The sequence below is a fragment of the Phyllostomus discolor genome, chromosome 14 (assembly GCF_004126475.2).
Source record: "Phyllostomus discolor isolate MPI-MPIP mPhyDis1 chromosome 14, mPhyDis1.pri.v3, whole genome shotgun sequence".
Lineage (NCBI taxonomy): Eukaryota > Metazoa > Chordata > Mammalia > Chiroptera > Phyllostomidae > Phyllostomus > Phyllostomus discolor.
Window position 1 is genome coordinate 5,153,652 of NC_040916.2, and position 11,299 is coordinate 5,164,950.

The 11,299-nt window shown below is 41.4% G+C and overlaps 1 protein-coding gene across 2 annotated transcripts in view; it reads right to left on the reverse strand.

Annotated features, from left to right (window-relative positions):
* NUCKS1 (nuclear casein kinase and cyclin dependent kinase substrate 1) overlaps positions 1-10,250 on the reverse strand; it is a 31,559-nt gene extending 21,309 nt beyond the window's left edge. Inside the window, exon 1 of one of the 2 annotated variants that reach the window (XM_028530562.2) lies at positions 9,982-10,250. In XM_028530562.2, coding sequence (XP_028386363.1) covers positions 9,982-9,998 — 17 coding nt within the window. In that variant the 5' untranslated portion in view covers positions 9,999-10,250. The remainder of the gene's footprint in view (positions 1-9,981) is intronic. The other variant, XM_028530563.2, reaches the window with a different exon arrangement.
* Between the last annotated feature and the right edge of the window lie 1,049 nt (positions 10,251-11,299).

Sequence of the window (11,299 nt, forward strand, 5' to 3'; positions counted from 1 at the left end):
TAAATAAAATAAAAAACCTTTAAAAAGTTTCTGCATATTAACTATTTTCCTCCCTTTGAATCTTAGGACATTTCCCTTTCTCCATTCTTCTCTCCTTCAAAGATTATTCATATGCAAAATCTTTTCAGAATAAAAGAATATTCATAGAAGCCAGGATACCTGAACTCAATTCAGGGTAATTTCTCATAAATGCTTCATTTATTTTGAGCTTCAAGTTCCTTTCAGCTAAGATATATTGCTTCCACTGCATCTTATATCATTGTTATAATTAAACATAACATTTAAAAAAGAGTCACAAGATATAAGCAAAAAGTAAAGCAAGCAAAAAAAAAAAAAAGGTTATAGGAAAGAACTCCTAAAAGTTTTTCATTACTAATTTCTGCAAAACGGGAGCACAGTGAAGGAGTTCTGATCAGCCAGGCACATCTGTTACTAGGCTGTCCCAATCCTCTACTAAATCTTTAAAAAAAAAAATCATGCTAGTGCTTTCTCATCAGGATGAATATGTATGATAGGCACTCCTTATTCCTAAAACATTCATGTTCTTTCCATATAGGAAAACACTTTGCTTAAAAGCCCTGTGTATTCATACACAGCCCTCATTGGTATGGCTCAATGGACTGAGTGCCAGCCTGCTAACCTAAAGGTCGCCAGTTCACTTCCCAGTAGACCACAAGCCTGGGTTGCAGGCTAGGTCCCCAGTTAGGAGGGTGCAAGAGGCAACCAATGGATGTATCTCACATCGATGTTTTTTCCCTTCTTTCTCCTTCTCTTCCCCCCTCTCTAAAAATAACAAAATCTAAAAAAAAGTCACACACAAATTTGAATATAAAATAAAGTATTAGATAAATAAAATGGGCTCGATTTTTGCCCAGAGGTTTAGTGCAAACTGTATGCAATTAGGGATAGAGAAACCTCAAGCAGATGAAACTGAAGAGGTCTCAGATGTCCGCATTACCAAGTAGAGCCCTGCCTGCAGTACAGAGTCCTAAAGCTCTGGTGGAATCTTCCCAAACTGTCTTAACTCCATCGCCGAGGACAAATCTGTAGCTCTTCAAAGTCAAGTTTATCGACTCATTACAACGAATTACTCAGTGTGGAGCATCCCACCAACAGGAAAATTAACAGGATTTGGGGAAGGGTACGATGTAGGTGAAATTTAATTGCGACAGTGCCTTGCTAGGCTCAACAGGACAACAGGACTCTAAAAGGTCAACATGAAGTCTGGACTGCAAAGTGGATCTCTTCTCATCCTATTTCTTGGCAAAGTTAAAGTAAGTGTGGAATTTGTGTACAGCAATCCCTCCTCGGGAGCTCTGAAGTTGTAAATTGAACCTGTCAAAAGTATTTAGTACTTCCTACAAAAGTGCGATGTTTCATTCTTACAGAAATAATTTCAAGCAGCAAAGTTTCTGATAGTCTCTGATTTTAGACACTCATTATAAATCTTTACAGATGCAGCATGTCTGTGGAATTCAGACAGCTCTGTTATCCCAGCCCAATGAAAAAGCAGGGTTGTTTTTACTTCTCAGTCAAGCCGATTTTCAGTTTCTCAAGTAGTTCATCTTCTAGGTCATTTTTTTTCTTGACAGATGAAATCTCCCTGACGCTTGCCTAGCAAGCAGGTAACTGAACAGGTGCACAATTCAAAAAGTAGATATGCACTAAGAAGCACCCGAAAACATTATATCCAGTTGAGACACTTTTTGCCAGTCTAGGATATCTTCATTTAAGTATTTCAAAGACCTATAGTTAATGGCTATTTATATAGTAATTATTTAAGAATATGGTGCCCTGGCTGTTGTGGCTCAGTGGATTGAACACTGGTCTGCGAACCAAAAGGTCGCCAGTTTGATTCCCGGTCAGGGCACATGCCTGGGTTGCAGGCCAGGTCCCCAGCTGGGGGTGCATGAGGCAACCACACATTGTTTCTCTCCCTCCCTTCCCCTGTCTAAAAATAAGTGAAATCTTAATAAAAATATGGTAATGCAATTCTTTAAACAATCAGTTCCACTTCTTTGAATGTAGATAGTAACATTTTTCTTTTAAAAAAATACGAAGCCTATTGACAACTGTTTTCAACAATTTTAAAGATTTTTATTTGCTTTTAGAGGGGGAGGGGAAGGAGAGAAACATCAATGTGCAAGATACATCTATTGGTTTGCCTCTCACACACCACCAACTGGCCAACTGAGTACCTGGCCTGTAACTCAGGCATGTGCCCTGATTGGGAATCGAACTGGTGACCCTTTGGTTTGCAGGCTAGCACTCAATCCACTGAGCCACAACAGCCTGGGCAGTAACACACTTTTTAAGACAGAACAAAGGGATGTCCTACTTTGATCAAAGTGGTCCTGTGGTGTTTTCTCCTACTGTGTACAATATGACAGTCTCCTAAATTAAGACTTATCTCTAGCCTCAATCCAAGAAGATACTTCTTCATCTAATGAGTCACACTAATGTCTTTACAGTTAAGAATTTATATTTACTTCTTTTTCAAATTACAAGATGGCCATTTAGAAAGTTAAGGAGGTAACAGAAGTGAGCCAGCTGGGCTGCACAGGCTCAGGAAACAAGTTACAGAAGCAAAAGAAGGGCCCTTGGAGTTTAGGAGTGAGAAAGGCAAAGTTATGCTCTGGAAAGAGAGCAAATGCAGCTAAGAATTGTAAAAATGTAAATAGAAGTGACACTTCACGGCATGCTCAGTAACTTCATTGTTATTAAGTTCAAGAAACCAAGTTTGTAATGTAATCTATTGGGCTGTGCAGACGCTAAATCTTGTTAGCTCTAGAGGGGCACCATTCGTGTGGACTACAATGTGGATGGATGGTGTCCTTGAGTTACAGTTTAGTGGCCTTGGTTTATATTTCTGGGGTGGGGGGCGGGTACCAAATACACAAATGAATATATGAAAAGAACCGATCTCCCTTTATTCAAGATAACTTTCTCTGTAGTAATTTCTTTTTAGAGCTGAAGGAAACCTGTAAGACAAAGCTTGAAAATTATGAAATGCTTTATAAATGCAAGGTACTACTATTCAAATGGAGTCCCCCCTCTCCATTACATAAACCTCTGCAGAGGCTGGGACTCAATTCGCCAGAGACCTGGGTTTCTTCAGCTGTGCCAGGTTACTTCCCACAAGTTTCATAGCTAATTGATTTGAAACACTAAAAATGCCAACTGACCTTAGAGCTTGTAATTTTTGTCAGTTCAATCAACTCCATTTTTAATCACAATTTCCACCTAAAGGTAAGGTACCTTTATCATTACGAGTGCTCTAGGTGTTGAACCTTTTAAAACGCCATGGTTTTTCTCTTTTAGTTATTAGTATTTTTAGTATGATGTAATCAGTAATAGATTTGAAGTTTTGTTCCTTGGACAAATCCTAATTAATCATATATACTTTAATACACACTGGATTCAGTTATCTAATACTGTTTGATCTTTTTGTGTCTATACTTATGTGTAAATGGAATCCACTAATTTTCCAGCAGTGTCCTTTAGGTGGGTTTGGAATCTTTTCACTCACTTCAGTCATGGGGAAATGGCCTTGAACTACAAAATGCACTCTTAGAGCAACGCCACTTATTTAACATTCACACTTCCCACGAAGCGTCACACTACACTTCACTTTTATCTCTACGTTTAGGTAAATCTTTCTTTAATCCTTTCACATAGTCTCCTATTCCTTCCCAAAATTGTCCTTTTGCCTTGGCCGGGTGGTTCAGTTGATTGGAGCATCGGCCTGTGTACCAATATAGTTGCAGGTTTGATCCCCACTCCTGGTGCGTACTAGAAGCAAGCCATCACTGTTTCTCTCTCTAAACACCAGTAAAACATATCTCCACGTATGGTTAAAAAAAAAAACAAACTAGCCCTGACTGGTGTGGCTCAGCGGGTAGGGTGTTAACCGCGAACTGAAAAGTCGCCAGCTTGATTCCAGGTCAGGGTACGTGCCTGGATTGTGGGCCAGGTCCCCGTTTGGAGGTGTGTGAGAGGTAACGGATCGACGTTCTTCTTGCACGTTTCTCTCTCTCTTTCTCCCTCCCTTATCCTCTCTAAAAACAATTTTTTTGAAATCGTCCTTTTCTCCATTCCCCCACCCCTAAGCGCACTTTTAGGCTGGCTCCTCCCACAAAAGTCCTATCATGAATTGTAACCCCCTACAGAGACAAGTAAGTGTAGTACTGACATGAGACAGAGTAACGCCTCATGGCAGTGTCACAGGAAAGGTCATCCTGGTTTGGACTGGCCACCCCTGGATTTGAATTCCTGCTTCGCCTGTTAATAGTTAGGTGAACTGTTACTTAGCCAAGCCTCAGTGACCTCACACATGAAACCGGGATAAAATATACCTTGCTCGAACAGTTGTTTCAAAATTTTGAAATATGTGTAAAGTACCTGGCAGAATATTTTCGTACAAAGAGTTGCTTAGTAAGTGATGGCCACACTGAGTGTCAACAAAATTTTATTTTTTTCTAACACTGAAGGTTGCAAAAGGAACTTTTGTTAAAGGTCCAAATTTATGAGGCACAATTTACAAACTCATAAAGTTCTGAAAACCTAACTTTTTTTTCATAACTTGTAAAATGGTAAACCTGACTTGACCTCAACAATAAGGGGCTTCTTAGTTTTGTGTATGTGTGAAAATCCCTAAGTTTTACTACAGACACAGTAACATGTTTGGCAGGAATGCCTCCCTGGTGATGACGTAATATGGTATAAACATGCTGCCACCTTTGTACAACTTTTACAAAAATTTGAACTTCCAAATGCATATGGCCCCAATGGCTTCAAATGAGGGGTTATTTAGTTGTAATATGTTCTACGTGTAAACAAATATCAGTAAATATAAATCTAGTAAAAAGGAATATAGCTAAAATTTATGCCGTCTAAATCTGACTTTGCTACTATACACTTTAATTCCTTTGGCTTCAAAGTCATCAACAGTAACTTTTAGAGTTACTTTAAAAAAAATTAAAGGAACTGGACTTAATTTCTGAAGTTCTTTCTAGTTTTTTTTTTAAGATTTTATTTATTTATTTTTAGAGAGGGAAGAGAGGGAGAAAGAGAGAGAGAGAGAGAGAGAGAGAGAGAGAGAGAGAGAGAGAAACATCAATGTGCGGTTGCTGGGGGCCGTGGCCTGCAACCCAGGCATGTGCCCTGACTGGGAATTGAACCTGTGATGCTTTGGTTTGCAGCCCACGCTCATCCACTGAGCTACACCAGCCAGGGCTCTCTTTCTAGTTTTTTAAAAAAATACTTCTAATTTAAAAATACCTCTTTTTAATTAGAAAAGACTTTGAAATACTGAGTTGAACAAAACTCTTTAAAATATTTGGGCCACATTTTCCCTAAAATATTTTCTATATAGAACAAAAAACCTAGGTATGTCACATGCATTTGCCACTGAAAAGATTACTAAATAAAAAAAATCTGACCATCTTTATGCCAAACACTAGGAAGGAAAGACTGGCACATGGAAAGAACTCCAGGTTTGTATTTAGAAAATGGGGTTCAAATTCTGGCTCTTCTTTAGTACTTCTATGACTTCAGGTAATGTACTCTTTCAGCTTATTTCATCATCTGTTTTGTAGGAATTTAAAAAAATCCTATCTTATATGGTTGTAATAAGGATAAAACAAGACAAAATGAAAGCATCTAGCAAAGCGACTATTATCCAGTTTATTAATTATCCAATTTATTATCCAGTAGTTTATTAAACTACTCTAAAAACTACACTTTAAGCACTGGATTACAATTTTCAGCTTTATTAATGACGTTAGCAAATGTTGACCACTTAAAGCGATGTTATAAAATTAACTTCCCCCATTATTTAGGGTTTGCAAGTTATGTGAGTTATCTTTGAAGGTAAAGTCTACAGAAGAGTTTATGTCTTTTTAGAGGAAAGTGACAAGTAAGTAATAAAAAGTACAGACCCAAGGTTAACAGCTGCTCTCCCCAACCTGAAGTAAAGAATACAAGACTTAAAACACCAGTTTCAACTTAACCACATTTACTAGAATACTCATTTTTTGTCTTCCTGTGCACAGTTGTTATCATAAATCCCAAGCTATCAGGAATTTTCAGGTTTCCAAGTTTTCCCTTTAACTGAAGATTTTTTGAAACTAACTTTCCAATAAGAGAGAATATCAATTTTTAGAATCTAGACACATCTCAAACAAAATTCTCCTGGGAAAGAAAGTAATCTGGAATCTTGGGAAAGCTGTTAATTCTCAACTCAATTATAAACATGACAAAAATAAAAGTAATTTTATATCAAACTGCAAGGGCCTATGCTTTCTCATATAAACTTTTAATGTTAATTTTAGTGTTTAGTATTTGCAATCTCAAATACTAAATAAAAGGCAAGTTATCAAGAACACTTGATGCAAGCCCTGGCTGGCATAGCTCAGTGGGTTGAGTGTGGCCTGCGAATCAAAGCATCGCAGGTTCAATTCCCAGTCAGGACACATGCCTGGGTTGCAGGCCATGGCCCCCCACAACGGCATATTGATGTCTCTGTCTCTCTCTCCCCCTCTCCCTCCCACCCTTCCCTCTCTGGAAATCTTAAAAAACAAAACAAAACAAAAAAAAAACCCCCAAAAAAACACCACACAACGCTATAAGGGAGAAGAGGATCTCTGGAAAATATACAAAGCTTAATTTCAAGAAACCTGGATTCTAGTCTGGACAAGTCAGTAAATCTCTCTGAACTTTCTCACCTCTTACAAATAAAAGCATTCTTCCTCCTTCTTCACGAAGATGAGTAATGAAAGCACTTTGAAAAGTTAGAAGTTCCATACAGTACAATAACATCAATACTTATCAGGCAGAAGGTAAAGTGATTATTGTGCAGAAAGGGGGAGAGTGAGGATGAGCAAGACTGCATGGGAAATCTGGGTTCTAGACCCAGGCTGGCATCTACCAGCGTGATGCAAGGCAATTCATTTGTCAGATCCCCATGAAGTCCCTTGAAAAATGAATCTGTCTAAATTTCTTTCTAGCTCCAAGACTAATTTCATGCTATAAATTTTAATTCAAGGCCTGAAATATTTGAGCCCTCATTTATATACAATGACTCAAATACATCAAAGGTAAGGATAACAATACTCTTATGTTATACACATCTATTGTAGCTTATTCCCTTCATTTGGAAACTGGTGTCAAGTAGCCACTAGTACATTTCTAAATCTTTAAATGCTTAGATTAATATTAAAATGAAAGTGAGTAATATTTACACTATTCTGAAAACCATAAAAAACAGGCCTGCCCTGGCTGGCGTAGCTCAGTGGATTGAGCTCGGGCTGCAAACCAAAGTGTTGCAGGTTCGATTCCCAGTCAGGGTACATGCCTGAGATGCAGGCCAGGACCCCCAGCAATCGCACATTGATATTTCTCTCTATCTCCCTCCCTTCCCTCTCTAAAAATAAATAAGTAAAATCTTAAAAAAAACACAAAAAACAAAAAACCAGGCCTAAGGAAAGAAACATACTCCAAAACAAGATGTGCTGATACTATTATGCACCAAAATAATTTTTAAAAGATTTTATTTATTTATAAACAAGGGACAGGAGGAAGAAGGAGAGGGAGAGAAACATCAATGTGTGGTTGCTTCTCACACACCCCCTGCAGAGGACCTGGCCCAAAACCCAGGCATGTGCCCTAACTGGGAATCGAACCTGCGACCCTTTGGTTGGCAGACTGGCACTCAACTACTGAGTCACATCAGCCAGGGCCTGTTTTTAAAACAAGGCTAATTATTCTGATATCAATGTCGATCATTATTTTGTTAAGTGCCCTCAGGTACATATAGGTCTTCTATTATACCTTGAAACAAAAGCACTTCCCTAAGAGGACTTTTTTAATTGAAAATTTAACAAACCACCAAACTCGAGTTTAATTATTTCTGCTTTATTTTTTGGTCATGAGTGTATTAAAGACTTAAAAATAGTTACAAAGAGCCTTTATCACTAAAATATATAATAAAACACCAAGTTGCTTTGAAATTAATCTTTTGAAAGTGACCAAAAAAGCCAACAATATATTAACTTCTTCAATTAGGAGCAAATGAAGTTAAAATCATTTTTAACAACATACTGAGCAAGAAAAAAGTGCAGAAATTCCAATGCCTCCAAAAATCTTACAGAACATGCTTAATAATATATTTGTCTCCATCTGGTGATATTAAAAATCCAGTTTTCAAGCAAAATAAAGTCCTATTCGTGTTGCAGTATCTAAATCTGGTAACAAAAATTCAGGCGTGAGTTTAAAAAAGTCACAATAAAGTAATCAAAACCTAATGAACTTAAGTTATAATCAAAACCTAATGAACTTAAGTTAAAAAGCCAAGAATAGTGATAGTCCAGTTTCACCAGAAGACAGAGATCTAATCCAGATGAAACAAATATTTGATATTGTCTATTTCACCTGATCCTAAACAAAACATTCTACAAAAATTGATGGGATACCTCAGTCAATTTTTAAGGGCAGGGGAGGGATGCATACTGTAACCTGAAATTATCTGTTCAGACTCCCTGCCCAAAAGTCAGCAAAACTCCTCCTGGAGGCGATGGTGAGTAATCAGAGATGCATGTTGAACTAAGAAGGCAGAGAAGCAGCGAGGTAGTTAGAGTTCTCCACATGCCCACCCTGAGCACAGGGTGTGTGGTTCTACACCACCACCAGCTGGAGACCGATGGTCTAGTCGGGAACAGAACGGGTTCCAAACCTCCCTTTAGAGATCTAGGCCAAAATACTTCCGTTTCTCACAAAACTTGGAATGAAGGGGAAACAACTGTTAACATTTTAAAACTAAACCTTTACCTATTTATCTAGTAAAACACTACATAGCCACTTCCTTACATCGAAAACGTCAGACATCACGTGAAAAGTAGTATTTATTTGCAAATGCTCTCCTAAAGGCCTCAACAGATTGACTTAAGCCACACCCCTCCATAAACGGCACATTCCATACAATAGCCAGGAGGACGGCAAAGGGCGATTCCACCGTCCGCGGGATAACAGCAAACTTGTTGAAATTCTCCGAATAAAGTCTAACGATTTACTAAACCTAACCCCTTTATTATTGAAGTTATTCAGGGTAAAGAGAGGGTTACAAAAACATCAAGACGTGCACTCTGGGTGAGTAGAGAGCTCTGGGGAACGAGAACCACAGGAGATATGGGTCGTGCTGTTAACCCGCATCTCCCGGAGGAAGGACATCTTCCCTAGGAAGATCAGGGAAATGGGCGAACTCGGGAGCTTTGAGACCCTCAGAATTCCGAGGTGGGTGAGAAGCAACAGTCATCATTTCCCAGGGCCCGTTCTGAACTCTTTTGCCAGAGTGGGAAAAGACCAGCCCCGCCCACACCCCCGTTGTGGGAGGCGGGGCCCCGGGGTAACCCGGAGGACGGAGGCGGGGCCCTGTACCAGTACTGCCCTCCTCCTTGGTGTAGAACACCCGGTCCGCTGGAGAGAGTTGAGTCTCCCCCACCCTTCAACCTCCCACGCAGGCAGTGGGGGAAGGGGCAATACGGGTGTCTCCACTCCTCACTTAAGGGCGAGGGGCCCCAAGCCCAGGTCCGCTGTTGCCTCCCCCAGGAGAGCTCCAAGGGGCTGTCCCCGAGGAGGTGGGGCCTAGTAGCGACACAGACTTCACACCCCTCCCCCTTCGGCCGCTGGCGGTTCAGGGAACACCCCGCCCGTTCCAGTGCAGCGGGCGGGGGAGGCTGCCGAGCAGTCCAGAGCCCTGCAGCGGAGTGGGGCGGGGAGAAGCGCGCATGGGCGCATGGCCGCACGGCCGCCACCCCCCGCGCCAGCAAGGCCCCCAACGCTCAAGGGCGCGCTCAGGCCCCGAAAGGAAGGAGGCCACGAGAGGCACCGGAGACATCAGATTCTAGGCTTGAGTCCCCCACTCCTTCACCATACACCCCGCACCCACCTCTCCAACCCACTCCAGGCCTCAGACTCCGCACTGACCTGACAGGCCGAGACATGTTCGCTGTCGAATCAGGACCGAGTTGAGAAGCCAAAGACCAAGACCCCCCCCACCCCGCGCGCTGGGCGCCCCACCCCCCCCAACTTCGGCCGAGGGGGCCGATACCGCAGAACCCCGAGCCGCTGGCTTCTCAAACTCTGCCGCTCCTTGGTTCAGAGACCCGTAATGAGACGAACCCCCCGCTCCCCCGTCTCTTCAAAATGGATGAATCAAACCAGCCGAAAATGCGCCAAAGCTGACGTGCAACCAAACCCACTAGGGCTTTTGGGCTCCTCCCCAAAACGCTCGGTTATTGGCAGCTTTTGCCAGTTGCGCCGAACTCATTAGTCCGTTTGAATCATCACGTCCCCCCAGGCTCCGCCCCTCCCTTTGATAGGCCCTGCCTCCACCATTGGGTCCTGTTAGTCAAGATGCTTTGAGAGTACACGGCCGCAAAACAAAAATGGTCGCTGCGCTGCCCACCCCCTGGTTTCCACTCCACAATTGCAGATTCGTCTTGGGTCACTGCTTGTTACGACTAGAAAAAAAGATTTATACGGGAGTCAAATGTAACTTGCTGTTAATTTAATTGTCTTTTATTTCGCAGAAACCACATCAATAGCAAAACCTAGGGAATAGGCAGCTGATTCGTCACTAAGGGGCTGCTTCAGAATTGGAGGGAAATTCCATAGGTTCAAAAAAATTGACCTTAAACCCATAAGCCCCTTTCCCTGACTTTAGCATTTAGCCTTCAAGGGCCCAACCGCTGCTGAAGCAGAGAGGTAGGATCATAAACAAAGAAAAACTTCTCCAATTTCCATTCTCCATTCTGGACCTTGAGATCCGCTTCAGGGTCATTAAAGTCCCAATCTGGGACAGTACTTTGAAGGCCTACGGTTAGGAGGAGCATGAACCCTGTGGCCACAGAGTGCTTCGGTTTGAAGCTCAGGTCCGCAGCTTAATGATTGTATAACTTTACCTCTCTGTGCCACAGTTTTCTTAAGTGTGAAATGGGGGACAATAATACTTACCTTACAGAGTGATTAGGATTAAATAAGTCGATATATGAAAAGCCTCTAAGACGGTGTCTGGCACACTGTACGCACTATGTAATGGATTAAAGTTGTTAAGTTCAATTTTTGAAAGGTGACCTTATCCCCGGGTAGAGATAGGAGAGGCAGGCTGAAGACTCAAGTCAAATGACTTAGGGTAACCCAGATCATTCCATTAAAATCTACGAACGTTTGTTAGATACCCAAACTCGCAGAAGCTGAGCTCAGGACGCGGATGGCAACAACTAAAGTTTACCCCATCATTGTA